Source organism: Notechis scutatus, chromosome 1 (genome assembly GCF_049901735.1).
Source record: "Notechis scutatus isolate UNSWTSFEM ecotype Mainland chromosome 1, rNotScu1.2, whole genome shotgun sequence".
In the NCBI taxonomy this organism is placed as follows: Eukaryota; Metazoa; Chordata; class Lepidosauria; order Squamata; family Elapidae; genus Notechis; species Notechis scutatus.
Genome location: NC_142009.1, coordinates 21,691,129 through 21,707,721, shown reverse-complemented (window position 1 = coordinate 21,707,721; position 16,593 = coordinate 21,691,129). Strand labels below are relative to the sequence as shown.

The 16,593-nt window shown below is 44.2% G+C and overlaps 2 protein-coding genes across 6 annotated transcripts in view; one reads left to right on the top strand and one right to left on the bottom strand.

Annotated features, from left to right (window-relative positions):
* The window catches only part of LIG3 (DNA ligase 3), a 34,924-nt gene extending 24,176 nt beyond the window's left edge, over nucleotides 1–10,748 (top strand). For 3 of the 4 annotated variants that reach the window (XM_026672459.2, XM_087958258.1, XM_087958243.1), the window contains exons 16-20: nucleotides 3,299–3,373; nucleotides 4,925–5,071; nucleotides 6,130–6,304; nucleotides 7,138–7,232; nucleotides 10,300–10,748. In XM_026672459.2, coding sequence (XP_026528244.2) covers nucleotides 3,299–3,373; nucleotides 4,925–5,071; nucleotides 6,130–6,304; nucleotides 7,138–7,232; nucleotides 10,300–10,536 — 729 coding nt within the window. In that variant the 3' untranslated portion in view covers nucleotides 10,537–10,748. The remainder of the gene's footprint in view (nucleotides 1–3,298; nucleotides 3,374–4,924; nucleotides 5,072–6,129; nucleotides 6,305–7,137; nucleotides 7,233–10,299) is intronic. The other variant, XM_087958249.1, reaches the window with a different exon arrangement.
* Nucleotides 10,749–13,368: 2,620 nt separating this feature from the next.
* The window catches only part of RFFL (ring finger and FYVE like domain containing E3 ubiquitin protein ligase), a 52,210-nt gene continuing 48,985 nt past the window's right edge, over nucleotides 13,369–16,593 (bottom strand). For both annotated transcript variants that reach the window (XM_026672458.2, XM_087958233.1), the window contains exon 7: nucleotides 13,369–16,544. In XM_026672458.2, the coding sequence (XP_026528243.1) occupies nucleotides 16,354–16,544 (191 nt within the window). In that variant the 3' untranslated portion in view covers nucleotides 13,369–16,353. The remainder of the gene's footprint in view (nucleotides 16,545–16,593) is intronic.

Sequence of the window (16,593 nt, the reverse complement as noted above, 5' to 3'; positions counted from 1 at the left end):
TTTCGCTGACCGATGGGATTCCTCCACTTCCGATGCCGGGGTCCAGGACTCCATCAGACTTGGTCTCGCTTCAATTCCAGCGCACCCCTGACTTCTTTATGGCATCCCCCTCGAGGGACCCCACTAAACGCAACTTAATGGATTCAGCCATTCAGCATCTCTTTAGCATACAGGCCATACAACCCGTCCCACCATCCAGCGGGGCAGGGTTTCACTCTCACCTCTTCGTGGTCCCCAAATCCTCAGGAGGATGGAGGGCTATTCTAGACCTGAAACGCCTCAACCGCTACCTGATTTACCGCAGGTTTAAGATGCACACCCTGCAGTCCATTCTCCTGGGCATCAGACAGGGGATTGGCTAGCCTCTATAGACCTTCAGAGGCGTATCTCCACATTCCAATCCGGCCCTCCCATTCCATATTCCTCAGATTCTACTACAACCACCACCACTTCCAATATGTGGCCATTCCCTTTGGGATGGCTCTAACCCGAGGACCTTCACTAGGGTCCTCGTGGCTCTGGCGACCCACCTCAGGAACCTCCCGGTTCGTCTCCATTGTTACCTGGATGACATCCTCATCCTGTCCCACTCCAGACTCAAGCAGAGAAGGATGTCAGAGCTACCCTCTCTGCCCTCCAAGGCCATAGGTTTCCGGTAACTGGAAAAAGAGCCAACTGTTACCTTCTACACGGATCACCCACTTGGGGGCCGTCATTGACTCAGTTCGGGAAAGGTTTCCTTCCTCGGAAAGATTCCTTGCATTCAGGAAACCATCACACACATCAGACGTCAATAAGGGTAACACTTTTTGGATCTGTCTAAGCTACTAGGTAAATGGTCTCATGTATTTCCATCGCTTCCTGGGCCCGGTTACATACCAGGTCCCTACAGTGGTTCCTGCTTCGCTCCAACGGTCCAGCAGTAGCAATTCAAAGGCCACGGTCAAGGTGCCTTCAAAGGTCCTCACGTCTCTCCTCTGGTGGACCAGTCCCGCCATCAACAGGGACATGGCCTCAAGAAGCCCCGACGCATCACCTCACCACAGACGCCAGCCTGTCCGAAGGGGGCGCACATCCACTCGCCTTGACACAGGGCAGATGGTCTCAGGTAGAACGGCATGCAGTATAAACTGGTTGGAACTCCGCCATCCACCTGGGCCTACGCCCTTCCTCCCTCAGGTACGTGGGCGGTCATGTCCTATACTTACGGACAACATCACCGCCAAGGCCCTTGTCAACCGGCAAGGGCACTCCAGTCCATCCGCTTGATGAGAGGCCGAGCGCCTCTGCCGTTGGGGAGCGCACTCCTCTCTCAAAGCCGAGCACATCTCAGGGACTTAAACACCCAAGCAGACTGGTTGAGCAGGACCACGGGGACCAGTCCGTGGCGCCTCACCCGTCACTGTTTAGGGAGGCGACCGGGCTGTTCGGCCTCCGCCAGTGGACCTCCTCGCATCCCCCTCAACACTCAACTCCCCAGGTTTTTCTCAAGGTACCCTCCCACGGGGCCGAGAACTACAACGCCTCCGTTGCCCCTGGCCCACAGGGCTTCTATATGCTCTCCTCCCGTAGCCCTGGTACTCAGGGCCATCCAGAAGTTCATCTCCGAGACAGCAGAACTGATTCTGATGGCACTCTACTGGCCCAGGCGCCCATGGTTCGCGGACCTCCGCAACCTATCGATGGCCCCTCCCTGGGAAATTCCTCCGAACAGGATTCCTTTCTCAGGGTCCTCCAGCACCCGGACCCGCAGTGGCTCCAGCGAGCTGTTTGGAGGTTGAGCGGGAGCGTAAAGAAAGGAGCAGTTTCGACTAGGTTATTGATACCATCCTAGCGCCAGGCGACCCTCCACAGCCCGAATCTTTAATGCCACTTGGAATAGTTTCTGCAAGTAGTGCCAGGGTTTCCAGGTCAACCCGCTTTCACCATCCATAGCTCAAGTGTTGGAATTCCTCCAGAGGGTCTGAGGAAGGGTCTTTCTCCGAACACCCTGAGGCGTCAGGTCGCAGCCCTTTCAACCGTCATTGCTTGTGGCAATCTGGGGTCCCTTTCCCTCCACCCTCGCATTAGGGCATTCCTCAGGGGAGCCACTACCTGTGTTCCCATCAGTTCACAGATACCCCACTTGGGACCTCAATAAGGTCCTTGTGGCCCTTACCAAACACCCTTTGAGCCGCTCAGGGAACCCACTCTCCAGTTCCTAACATTCAAGGTTGTGTTTCTGGTGGCCAACTTGCTCGCTGAATATCAGAGATAGCGGCCTTGTCGGTGAGGAAGGACCTTGCATCTTCCATGCTGACCGGGTAGTTCTCCGGCCGGATCCTACCTTCTTGCCCAAGGTCAACTCAGCCTTCCACAGGGCACAGGAACTCACACTTCCGAACTTCTGCCCCAATCCTCGCGGGAAAGGGAGAAGCCTTGGCATACCCTAGACGTAAGACGGGCCCTCTACATTTACATTAACGTACCCAGCCCTTCAGGAGATCCGAATCCCTATTCCTTTCCTTTCAGCCCAAATCGTTAGGGCCACAAAGTGTCCCCCAAACCATCGGCCGCTGGATTAGAGCTACTATTTCCCAAGCTTACCTGTCCCAGGCCCTGCCCATTCCCAGCGGAATAACGGCACACTCCACCAGAAGTGCTGCTACCGGCTACTTGGGCCACCCAGGTTCCAATTGCTGACGCTTGTCGGGCGGCCACTTGGGCCTCCCCATCTCCTTTATTAGATATTATAAGATCGACATATTTGCTTCCGGCGGAGGCTTCGTTTGGTAGACGAGTCCTCCAGCGAGTCCTCACGGAACCGCAGAGATTGCAGGACCAGACGGACTCCCTCCCGTAGGGACAGCCAAGCTTTGGTAAGTCCCACTCTCTGGATGATCCGAACGGCTCCCAGGAGAATGGGCGTTGGTTCTTACCTGACACGCCATTTCTCTGGAGCCGTGAGGATCATCCAGCCCCACCCTTATTAAGTTTTCCATCTGGTGGGGTCTTGTTTCGCCAATAAACCCTTTAGCATAGTAAGATGAGAGCAAGATCTTCTCTTCACTCGACTTGCGTAAACTGGGGATTGCAAGGCAGCCACGTGGTGAAGGGCGGAGCAATCCTCAGTAATTAAGCTCAGCCTACAACGACGCAGACTGAAGCACCTCCCACTCTCTGGATGATCCTCACGGCTCCAGAGAAATGGCGTGTCAGGTAAGAACCAACGCCCATTCCTTTAATCGTTATTAAAGTATTTCCCATCCCTTAATAATGGGCTAAATTGATGGATGCCTCTTTATCTTCCATTGTCTAGGATCCCAGTAAAATTCCAGACTGGTTAAAGATTAATAAGAATTATTACCCGGATTTCATTGTTCCAGACCCAAAGGTAAAATGTCTCATGGGAGTGGGAGTTTCCCATGCAAAAGCGGTTTCCCTGCCATGAACCCTTCCTGGGAGAGGCCCTTTTAAACTGGTTTGCAGGCATCTGAGGCAGCTGAATTGCTGAAATGAAATCAGCAGCATGGCTGGAAATCATTCCAATCCCATGGAAGGAAATCCACTAGAAATCCACTGCAATCCAGGAAAATTTGGACCTTTGTTCCCTCACATTTTTCTTGTTATTTCATTTTGCTACAAAATTCATCTCTCCAAATTATGGAGGAAGTTTGGAGAGCAATACACCTCTAACAGCAGTGGGATCCTACTGGTTCCACTACCGCTTCGGTGATCGGGTGTGTGTGCGCACACACCTAACGTGCGCGTGCAGCTTTTCTCACACCAGCTGAGGCCTGCAGCGCCAATCCGCTGACAGGATAAAGAAGAGAAAAGTGCAGGGCTGGGTGGGAGCGATTTTTTTTCCTCCTCTCAGCTGATCTGGAGGCTTTTTTTTTTAATATACTACTGGTTCGGCTGAACTGGTGGGATACCACCACTGACCTCTCAAGATTTCTGAATGTGTAGGCAGGAAAATCATGGAAGAATGCTAGTAGCAGATGCAAACCAATCCATTTATGAAAAGCCAGGAAAAAGTGGGCATAGGAAACCGGACCTTGTAGAAGGTATTATACTGTATATTCATACAACTCACACAGCCATAAGGATTAGAAATTAAAAACAAAAACAAAATAGAATGTAATTGTAGCAAGTCTCGCACTGTAGTATTCTGGACCAGATTCACTCTAGGCAAACATTGCATTAAAGTCCTGTTTTTATATACTAGATAGTTAACTGCCTTGAAAGATATTCAAGAAGATACAGTCTGTTAAGAATATTTTATTTTGGACTTAATACCCTAAATGTCCTTTGGTACACTGTTAGGATTATGCAAAAAATCAGTCCAAAGGTGATTCAGTTGAATGTCCTAATGAAAAAATATATTTGAACTGATTAAAGCCAAATTGGATGCTTCCAAATTGATCCAATATTTTAATGACATAAAAAGGGTTTTTTTTGCCAAACAAATCCAACAACTTGAGTTAATTTAGTTATTAATTCAGGACTCTTCATGGATTCTTCTGATTGGCTAGCTACTAAATTATCTAATACGATAGTTCAAATTGATCTCACACAATCCAAAACGCTCAGTTGTGTGCCTGCCTCTTGAAATTAATGAAAAACATAAAAGCATGTATGGAACTGATGGACCGCAATTACTCATGGTTCCAGTAAAAGAAGATATATATGTGGCTCGTTGTTAAAACCATTGAGTCCTTGGGGCTTTCTGAGCTTCGTTATTTGCTTGCAAACATTTCATTATCCAACCAGGTGATCGCAATGATGTTATCTAGGTGAGTAATGAAACATCGGCAAGTAAACAATCAAGCTCAGAGAGCACCAAGGACGCCACATCACTCATGGTGCTCCACACGGTACTCCCATCTCTCGGTTCCTTGGCAAGGAGGATTTTCCGCCCCACAATTGTTACCATTTGTCTTAGGCAGCACCAGTCTGGGAGATCACAGGCGCTGAATTCTCTAAAGCAGAGGCCCACACAGCTGATGGGATCTCAATCCGCTTCCCCCGGTGTACTCGTATCCGGGATGACAAAGATTGGACTACCTCCACTACCCTCCCACAACTCAGGGTGAGTCACTTGTTTTACGGGTATAGCCACCCTATATATTCTGAACATACCATACTGTGGTCTGTTATCTGCAAAATATAATTCTCAGCATTTCTGCATAATATATATATCCCAGCTCTCCTCCTTCGTCATACAGTTCAGTATTCTTCTCACCCTATATATATTCTGAACATGGTATACTGTGATCACTATCTATGAAATATAATTCTCAGCATTTCTGCATTCTCTCTCTCTCCCCCTCCCTCCCTCCATTCCAGCTCTCCTCCTTCATCATAGCATTCCGTCTTCTTGTCAATCTGCTCCGAGTACCAGCACACACGATTCATCTTTTTCCTCTGTGGCTTACATCTTGTCATTGAGAACGTCTCCACTCCCATTACCTCAGAGTATCTTCTGAAAAAGAACCCGAGTCTCTTACTTAGCCAAGAGAGCGATAAGATGCCTTCGTTTTTCAGTGGCCGTGCTAAGGATGAGGAATAGGAAAGGAAGTGTTGTTTAGTGTTTTTAAGCCATGAAATGTAGGAATGGGTCTCTCGGTAGGTTTCTGGGTTCCTCAAATGGGAAAGTCCACTGCCCTCTATGTTGCAGCGGTGAATTCTTTGAAAAGCATAGGGGTGAAGACATGGGGTAATGGGATCCAGAGTTGGTGGATCAGTCTGATTCACATTTGACCTTGTAGATCAGCTTTTGCACAACCTTCCGTTAGGATAATTCAAACCCATCTGTCTGGAAGAGGCTGGCTTGATGAACGCATCTAAATTCTGTTTCCAGAGAAAATAGTCAATAGTAGTTAAAAACTTAGTATGTACACATTGAGAAAAAGACAACAAATTGAAGCTTTTAATAACCCCAGACTTCTCTCATGCACATTAATCTGGAATCTGTGCCATTTGTTAACTCAGGAGGTTTTGTTGGGAATAATTTACCAGTTGCCTATTGTCCTGTTTGTTCCAGAAGAATCTGAATTGTATCTTGCAGGTAGAAGTGAGAAGTTTTAGAAGGACTTGCTACAAAGTTTTTTTTCCCCCATTTCATGGAACTCTCTGGCTTTTATGCAGGAGCTGTACCAAATATCTAAAGAAAAATCAGACTTCTTGGTAGTTGCTGCAGAAGAAGAGAACTCCACAGCAGGCAGCAGTGGAGAAACTGATGGCCAGCCCAAGTTATCTTCTCCTCAGAAGGCTGCAAAACAGCATTCCAAGAAGTCCCCTGTGAAAGCTAAGAAGCCTGAAGGTAAGCAGTGGAGAAAATGTAGTACAACTTCTCCAGGGATTCATTTTTACTCTCCCCCCCCCCTCCCCCAAGTTAGATTTCTTCTAGTAAGACCTTGTTCTGTAGAGTTCTCAGAGAGGATTTATGGTTGCGAGGACCAGAATTTTTGAAGTAATTGCTATGTACTACATGTGCACAGTGATTTCCTCCAAAAATGTAAACACTGCAACACCTTCTTTCCAATTGAAACATGTTTTTTATGGTTACTATTTAAATTGCCATGTGCTTAGCAAATCTATTAAATCAGTGGTGATAAAACTATTGTTTTAGTACTTGTTTGCTAGATATGCGGGGCTAATTACCGCTATATATTTTGGAAGCTTTAAAAAAATTTGGCCCATTCCCTGCCTTCAACAATGAGAATTCACTTCTCATGGGCAACTTTGGTCCGTTAGAAACTGAATCAAATTCTGTTTTGATTTGTGCTACCAATGTTCAAAATGCTCTTGGGTACGATATAAAGATGAGGTTTTCCTCAGGTTGCTTTTGGTGGTCAGTGTGAGAAGGTACATACAACATTCCAGTCATTGCAGAAACAATTACCTGTTACCAACTTTGAATCCTACGATGAAACAAGCTATAAAATCAGAACTAAAAGCTTTGTTATTTTCAAATATAACCTCAGTCAGCAGGAATGGCTGCAGAGCCTGTCCGAAGGTGACCATTGTCTATATTTGCATAGGCAAGATTGTCTTCCTTATATGAATCCATTCATCAGTGTGTGTGGGGTGTTTGGTTTTTTTTTGCCATCTCCTTAGCACTGATGTAGAAAGTTTTTTTCCCCCTCTCCTTAGCCAGCAAAGTGGTAGATAAATCTCCACCGAAGAAAACTGAGGGAAAGCGAGGAGAAAAAAGAAAAGCACCTGAGATGGAGGTGGACAAAAGAAAGGTAAGAATCTCAATGTAAATAAATTTAAAAATTCTGTGAACCTCCTTGTCATCTATACTATATATTCTAAGCTTTTTGTAAGGATGGAGAACTGAATTTCACACCCCAAGTAAATGTTACTTGAATCTGTTCCAGTTCCCAAGCATTTCATATTACAGGTAGTCCTCAACTTGCTGCCACAATTGGGACCAGAATCTCAGGTTGTTGAGCAAAAGAATCATTAAGTGAGTTGTCATGTAACCATTTTGCTCAACGACCACAGTCTTGATACTCCCAGTCATGGTCATAAGCAGTCTCTCAGGTCGGTAAGTAGAGAGTCTGAGGTAAGGAGCACATGGGTGTCTGAGGGAAATGGAGCAGGCACTGGGAGCTTGGCACAGACTTCAGGGTCCACCAGCATGTGGAAACTTTCCATGGCTGCTTCCCACCAGGCCCAGGGTGTCTGTTACACAATTTTGAGAAGCAGCCTTCCAAATAATTGCAAGAATAAGGTAAAGGTAAAGGTCCCCCTCGCACATATGTGCTAGTCGTTTCCGGCTCTAGGGGGCGCTGGTCATCTCCGTTACAAAGCCGAAGAGCCAGCGCTGTCTGAAGAGGTCTTTGTGGTCATCTGGCCGGTATGACTAAATGCCGAAGGCGCACAGAACGCTGTCACCTTCCCACCAAAGTGCTCCCTATTTTTCTACTTGCATTTTTACATGCTTTTGAACTGCTAGGTTGGCAGAAGCTGGGACAAGTAACGGGAATTCACTCCGTCACATGGTGCTAGGGATTCGAATTGCCGAACTGCTGACCTTTCTGATCGACAAGCTCAGCGTCTTAGCCACTGAGCCACCGTGTCCCTTAAGATTGGAAGAATAGGGCCTGCTTAAAGACTGGGGCAAGGCCACCTTGGTGGGAAGGCAGCCCTGCCTCACATAGGCTGGGTGCGCCCATCAGCAGAAGAACGGCACGGCTAAGTGGGACAATGCTGTGGAATTGTAACTAGTCAAGGCCTCCTAGACCCGGTGGGCAAGGGAGCAAGCTTGGGCCTCCTGGGTGTGATGGGGTGCAACAGCTTTGCATGCACGGGTGGGATGGTCAGATGGGGAAAGAGATAGGTGGGTGAGGAGAATTGCAGCGTTCCTGCAGTCTCAGTGTGGGCAGACAGCCACGCATCTGGACTTTCATCCGGGGGGAACTGCAATGGCTGTAACTTTAGGTACAAGTCCTTACGTCCCTTCACTCAGTATCCTCGTAATTTCAAACGGTTGCTGAACGAACGGTTGTAACTTGAAGAATACCTATAGTAGCCAGTCTGCCTTTTCAAAGTTCTCTTTAGCTTCAGCTATTTCTTGAGGAAATGTAGTCTGCATTGCAGAAATTGGAATGGTTTTACAATAGAGTTGGACAGTATTGTCTCATCAACGTTTGGCTAATATAACTGAATTGCATTTCTCTCCATTAAAAGATAATCTGTTGCCAATCACCAATTGAGGATATGCTGAGAACAGAGCGGAAAGCTCCCAAAAGCGTCTTTTGGGCTACTTCTCCTTCCTCCTTGTTAGAAAACAATATTGAACTACCTACCCTTGGCAAGGAGATGGTTGGCTTTTTCAAGCACCCTGTGCCCATTACAAAACTATGAGTTCTTCAGCACAACTATTGTTTTCCTTACAGAGAAGCTGAACTGGAGAGCTACCAGAGCAGTTCTCTCTCGTGCAGTGGAAGGTAGTGAGGACACCAGGCCCTATTTGAGACCTAGTAACACACTCTCAAAACACCGTCTCAGATTTAGCCATTAAATGACTGCAGTAAACCAGACTACTACTAACTACTTGTCACATATTTTTAAACCTTTTCACTTAAATGAAGAAGAAAAAAGCACAAAAAACCCAATTGGTCGATTAATTTGAATTTAGGTAAGCTTTGCACTCCTATACAAGTGCATCCCCTCACCCCTTTCTGTGGAAAAATTCTCTGGGATGTGGGAAGAGAGGGAGAAAAGACACTGGATGCAACCATTTCACATTTTAACAAGCATCTCATTAACACAGTGCATCCTTGACTGCTATTGCCAGAAGGATGGTTCTCCATCTTATTTTGGGGTAGGGTGGGAGACTGCTTATTTTTTCCCTAGTGGCTATCAAAGAACACTTAATGCATTACAAATTGGGCTCTCATTTACCGTTTCCTTTTCTTGAAGTAAAGCAAGGTTCTTGAATTATTCCCTTGCTTTTTAAAATTGTTTCCTAAGTCGCTACAGAACTACATTTTGTCACGAACTGCATTCACACACAAACTTCATCGCTTCACTAAAATAATCTGGGCTCAGGCAGCAGTATAGGTAATCCTCAGTTTACAAGCATTCGTTTAATGACTGCTGGAAGTTACAATGGCATTGAAAAAAAAAGTAAATTATAACCCGTTTTTCACAGGACCATTGCAGCATTCCCACGGCCATGTGATCGAAATTCAGTCGCTTGGCTACTGGCATTTATTTGTGACGGTTGCAATGCCCTGCAGTCATGTGGCCACTTTTTGTGACCTTCTGACAAGCAAAGTCAAGAGTCATTTTAACTATGGTATTAACAACTGCAGTGATTTGCTTAACAACTGTGGAAAGTAAGGTCATAAAATGGGACAAACCTCACTTCCGAGATGGGTAAAATGAGGACCCAAATTGGTGGGGGCAATATGCTGATTCTGTAAACCGCCTAGAGAGGGCTGTAAAGCGGTGTATAAGTCTAAGTGCTATTGCTATTAACTGTCTTGCTTAGCCGCAGAAATTTTGGCCTCAATTGTGGTCGTAAGTCAAGGACTACCTTATAGTCTGTGTTTCCACAGCATGCAAAGCAAGAATAAAGCCCTAGGATAATTCTAACCAAGCTTAGCATTTTCACGGAAAGGTAGTTGTTCCAGAATCTTCCACAGACCTGATCTTGTGTACACACAGCCCCTAAATGCTGAGGTACATTTCTCTTAATAGATTGCCACAGCCCTGGTTCCTTCTGAATTAGAACTTTTTAAGAACATAATTCTCGTTGACTATTCATCATCCTCTCGTATGTTTCCTACCTCGAAACAGCAGATGCTACTGGACGTCTTCACTGGGGTTAAACTTTATCTTCCCCCTTCCGTGGAGGGTTTCAGGAAACTCAAGCGTTATTTCATAGCCTATGATGGAGACCTGGTTCAAGAGTATGAGGCCACTTCAGCAACACACGTGATGGAGAGGATGGAAGACAACCCAGCTGCTAAGCATGTGTCCCCCGAGTGGATTTGGGAATGCATCCGAAAGAGAAGACTGGTGACTCCGTGCTAGATTATCTGCTGTAAGAAAATAGCTCCAGTGGAGGGGAAATGATTAAAATTAGAGACTCCTTAACTGCATCCATTAAATGAGCACCGTCTGGAATGAATCAAGCACCTAATGAAAAAAATGACTGAATAGCAATCAATTTAAAATATTTCCACTTGTTTTTAATGTGTAGGGTTTTTTTTTAATGAAAAATAAGAATAAAACCTTATCTGGAAGCTCCCTTTCCTAATTTTCACTCAGTGATAGCACTGATGTTATCTAGCTGGTTAATGAAACGTCTGCAAGAAAACTATCAAGCTTAGAGAACACCAAGGACTCCACATCTCATGTGCCATAAATCGGTTCTCCATAACATAATGTTGTGCAAAAATTTTGTATATAACTTTTTAAAGATCAGTTTGGCACTACATAACCATGTGTTTCTATTTTGTTTCTATTTCTCAGCCCTTCACTACGTGACAGTTTATTTTAGCCTTCTTTGCGTCTGGAAGTTTTTAGAGAAGTTACTAGCATGCATTTTTATCTGTTATATTTTGTTTGAAGTGAAAAGCTGCTTATTTTTGATAGAATGTTTAATGGATGGATGGTCTCATTACCAGACAGATATGCAGGGTTGGATGACCATATCTGCCTGCCACATGATCTTTTAACAGTACGATGTCAATCTGGAATCAGGGGTTCCTGAGGGTTCTTTCCTGGGTCTAATGCTCAGTATTTCCATGACTTCGATAAAATCACAGAAAGGATGCTTATCAAATTTGAGGTGACCCAAAGCTGGAAATTCCTAACCCTCAAAAGACAGGTTCAAGGATAGTGATAGACTTGAACATAGGATCCTATCCTACGAATTGCAGTTCAGTGCCAAGATATATAAATCAACCAGGGGTGTCAAAGTCACAGGCCAGATGCATCATTTGCTGATCACGCCCACCCCATCCCACCCTGGTTTAGTGAAGGAAAAAAGTTGTGATACGACACGTGAGGTGACATCGCAAGTTTGACACCCCTGTGATAGACCCTGGTTAATGAACCTAATCAGAATTTCCATCACTCAGCAAAGCTGTTGTTAGGTGAAATAGCATGTGACTACACTACTTAGCGATGGTAGTTCTGGCAGTCCCGGTTGTCTTCGTTGGGCAAGAACCTCGTGCTTCTCTTGCCATGTGAGAACTGCAGGCTCCATCCTGCTACTGCTTCCCCAGCTGGGTTCAGTGAGCTCTGTTCTGCAGATGAGTCTTTGCTGCCCTATCACGCTCACCTCTCCTTCAATTCCCCCACCTCTCTCTTCCGTCTCTGCTTTTGACCATTCTGCTCTCTGCTGCCATCCATCCTCACCATCCCCAGCTGACCTTCACCGTCTTCTTCCTCCTCCCTCTGCTAATGTGGCAGGCTTGGCAGAGACAGCTGCTGGTCCTTTTGTGACACCTTGTGCGGGCAGCAGACTGTAGGGTGCCCAAAAGGGCAGAGATGAGGAAGTGGATGGAAGGAGTTAAAGCATACGGTGCAATCGTAAGTGCAGCTGGGCTGCCAAGAGGCTGAATTTCAGTCATGTAATTCCCAAGACACTTGTAATTTGACGGACTAGTTGGTTTGGTAATTTGTTTGGCTCAATCATAACTTCAAATGATCACTGAATGAATGGTTAAGTGAGGGCTATCTGTGTAGGGTTCTAGACTCAGGAAAAGCTATATGCTTAGGTACAAAATAGCTGGTACCTGGTTCAGCAGTAGTACTTGTGAGAAGAATCCCAGAATCCTAGTAGACCGGGGTCTCCAACCGTGGCAACTTTAAGACTTATGGACTTCAATTCGCAGAATTCCTCAGCCAGCAAAGCTTAAAGTCTTAAAGTTGCCAAGGTTGGAGACCCCTTTGGTAGACAACAGGTTAACATGAGCCAACAGCAATGTGTGTTTAGCTGCTGAAAGCGCTAATACAAACTTGGGCTGTATCCTCAGAGGTACCATGTCATGATCACTGGACATAAGGGCTCTACTTGACGCTGCATTTGGTGAGACCACACGTGAAATGCTGCACTGTCATGATCCAAGGAGGACACAAAAGAAACTGAAATGGTGCAGAGAAAAGCAACTGAGAAAATTGTCTTGGAGGCTAAATCCCATGAAGAATGTTTACAAGAACTGGGCATGTTCAACCTAAAGAGGCGAAGACTAAAGGAAAACATGATACCAATCTTCCAGTGTTGTCTCAGGGAAGATTGCGGGTTTATTCTCTGGAGCTCCCAGAGGTAGCACAAAAATCAATGAATGGAAGATTTCAGAGGAATATCCAAACTCAAAATAAGGAAGAATTTCCTGACCTGAGACCCCTTAAAGCAGTGGAACAGATCACCTTAACAGCCGATTTTTCATGGAAGTTCACATTCACCAGTGCTACTGGTAGTTAAAACTGAAATGTTTTGCAGGAGTTGTGAAATCTTCTGAACTGAAAACCAAATTTCCCCCCCAAATTTAGGACAAAATGGAGCACTTCATTCCATACTGTTTTGAGCGTTCTGTCAGAGATAATGGAACTCAAAACAAGGTTTAGTTTTTCAACTGAGGGCTGCAAAGGCAAGTTGGTACAAATAACCCACCTGCAACCTGCAGGAAAATGGCCAAAGGGAATTTTAAACCGCTCTTTACAAATAATGAAAGGAACAGGTAGGTGGATGGTTGAATGCCTCTTGGGAGTTTCATTTACATGTCAGACACAACAGACTCTGGTTCAAACTTATGCCATCAAGACATGATCAAACAAAAGGATAGTTTTCATTATTTAGTCTAAACACTATTTTGCCAAGTATCAAGTAACACACATTAAACTTGAAACATACTCTTTGTTTAAAAAGAAAAGAGTATAATTTAATAACACATTTCCATTTTATTATAAAATTATAAAGCAGAACTCTGTGCTAGTGAGACCTGTTGAAACACAGCTTCTCACAGTCAAAATTAACTTTCCCACTGTTCAGACAAGCATACATTGCTATATTAATTTTTCTGGCAGAACAACAGAAATCCTCCATAGTTTAGTGCAGCAGCAGCAGTCTTAAGTCACAAAGCAGCATCGCTATGGAGAAGGTTTCGCTTCACCAAAATTCAAATCACAGTCATGGAAAATACCAAACTTTAAATCAAAATAGGGTGGCAGTGGGAATTTCATTACACAGGTGATTCCAAGAAAGAAGGAAATAAGCTACTTGTTTTACCCATTATTGGAACATTATTGCTGTCCCAACTCTTTTTTTCTCATTAGTGGGGAAGATCAGAATAGCCCAACCCTTTGGGAAGAGCAGCCATGTCTAACTTGTTAAGTCACCACCCCTGTTCACATTGAATTTTACAACAGATAGACTTGGGTATTTCCTTTCTTCAGGTTCCTACCTCTTTTCCCACTATTACCTGTACCAGCAATTTTCTTTTAGGCATGATCAACATCTAATGTTCACAATGTTCCCTTCATTCATTAATAACATGCTCCCTATTGGAATGTAAAGTTTAAAAAGTCCTTCCTAAAAGGGGGAAAAGAAATTTAAGAGCCAAACAGCAGTGACTGAAATAACATTTCTAACATTAACTGAAGTTTTAAGATTCCTACATTTAAAAAAAAAATCCCGTCACCCACCATCCTAAATGGGTTGCAAATTGTTTCCCACATTGGCTTTATACACAGCCAATCCCTGTTGTTTAGAAATGCACTGAAGCACACACCCCCAAAAAACTTTTTTTACTATTCACAAACTATGTACTGGTTGCAGAGGTTACAGATATACATGTAGGGATTATATCTCGCAAATTGTTATCAAAAGCGTTTATAAAAAAGCAGGTGGAACAAAGGTTAACAAGGACCAGGGTTAATGTGCCAGGCATTTGGGATATTGCCATTCCCAATAGTGCAATTTTGAGACTAGATCTTTGGAAACTGTAACAAAGGAGAAGGTAATAGATGCTGCATGTGCAAACTGATTTCTAAAAAAAAACCCTTTCTTTTGAACGCCTGTGGAATTCCACAGAAGGGGAGGAAAGATTTGTGATCAACCTTTCCACAATAAAACTTATCTACCCGTTGATGCAACCTATAAGCAAATTGCCTGTTACTCTTAGTTTACACACACCTCAGAACTTAAGGCAGAGATAGTGTGCTTATGTTCTGAAATGCAATTCCCTTGCTGCTAAGGCTAAAAAGAACTGCAGTACAAAACATCTGGAAGATACAGACTATGTACTGTTGGCTTAAGGCAAACTAAGGCATCTTCAACTTGCAAGGCATTTAACAATTTGAGAAACAGCCAAAATTTAAGAAAGCACTTGGACTGACTGGGAATTAAAACACAATAGTGAAGGAAGCAGCTGATATGAAAGTGTCACGTTTCTTAAGGCTTTTATACAACATGGAGAGAAAAACTGTCTTTCTGAAATGCCCTTGGAAGAAGATAGTATGTAAACAACTAAATGGTTCTCCTGGATTTCTTCCAAACCATTTTTTTAAAATTACTGATTACCGTTTTTCCATGGTTCTTCTTAAAACAGTCCTCTGTCAGTTGTAAAAGGAGGATTCAGTCCAAGATTCATGGGAATTCATGAACTGCAGTCTGATAGCTAAACCCATTTGCATAGTCACCCAAAAAATAGTTTCAGAAGAACATGGCAAAAGACCCTCCATCTTCAGCAGCCTCCTTTTACTAATGAAAAGACCCATTCTGACCCCATGTATTCAATTTCTTCACTTCAGCGCTTCACTGAAGAGTGATTAAAGAGCAGGTGATTTTTTTTTACAACAGAAGCAAATGAAATGCCAACACTTGGCATTTAAAGGCAAAATAGGTACTTCAAAAAAAATCAAGTAGTGGAACTTCTACAAAAAGCAATCTGGACATCTGTTCATCTCAGTATGAAATACTATAGCAGAAAGGCAACAAATGCTAACAAAAGAGTGAAATGAAGAGGATCCTTTGTCAAAGATAGGCCCTAATGTAGTTTATGATCTGACAATGGCCTTTAAAAACACAACTGGTTCCTCCTTATTATCCCAAATGCTAATTCCATAAGCAAAATCCAGAACAAATGTTAAGAGTTTCCCCCAATGATAATACAAAATAAATCACTTAAAATGCAACTTAATTTTCTTAAAGGCCACACCGCATTTTGATCATGACAAAATTATAAACAAACAAAAAACATAAAAGGTATCCCTGAGATACTCATTCGGCTACAATCTGGCAAAATTTCATCTTCATCATTATAAATCCTCTCACCTACAACCCCCCTTCATCTGTAGATATGTCACCGTGGCCACTGCGGTAGGACACAGACTGTACAAGAATCCAAGGCAGTAGAAGAGACAACTTTCAGCCTGACCCGCAAGGCTAGCTAATAAGCTAAAGTTTTTTTCCTTTAAAAAAAATACATATCCAAAAAAAAGGACTATATACTCTCCCCTTCAAGGATTTAGTCAAAGAGAAAGGAGAATTGAGAGAAGCAAATCTCTCTTCCTCTTTAGATCACCTTGTTTATTTACTCCAGAGGGGAAGAGCCTCAATGTCTTGGAAACATCAAGAGTTTCTTTATGCCCTGTCAAAAGCAGACAAAGAAAGAAAAGGCATGTTGCTTTCTAGATCTACTGAGGATGTCCAGCTCTCCAGGCACTGTGGTATAATGCACAGTATTAGTCGGGGTAGGCAGCCAATCACAGCTCAAGTCTTCGCAGCCCTCCATCCTTCATCTCACCTATCTGTGGGCTTCTTAAGAACGGGGACTGGGTAGCTCTGGGACTGGTGCTCTCTGTCACGGTGGAAGAACATTAGTCCTGCTTCCTGTGCTCTTAAATCCTGAAAACGTGGACAGCTCTTATCACGTATTGCCGGCAGATGGGACACTCATTCATACGTTTCCCACACTTTGTGCAAGTCACCATGTGGCCACACTCCAATAAGACACAATCAATGATGGAGTCCATACAGATTTTGCAGAGATTTTCTTCAGAACCAGGGAGGGTGGCATTACCAGATGGAGCTGGAACGACAAGAAGAGAAGAGGGAGACTAAAATTTCTGGCAGGAAGC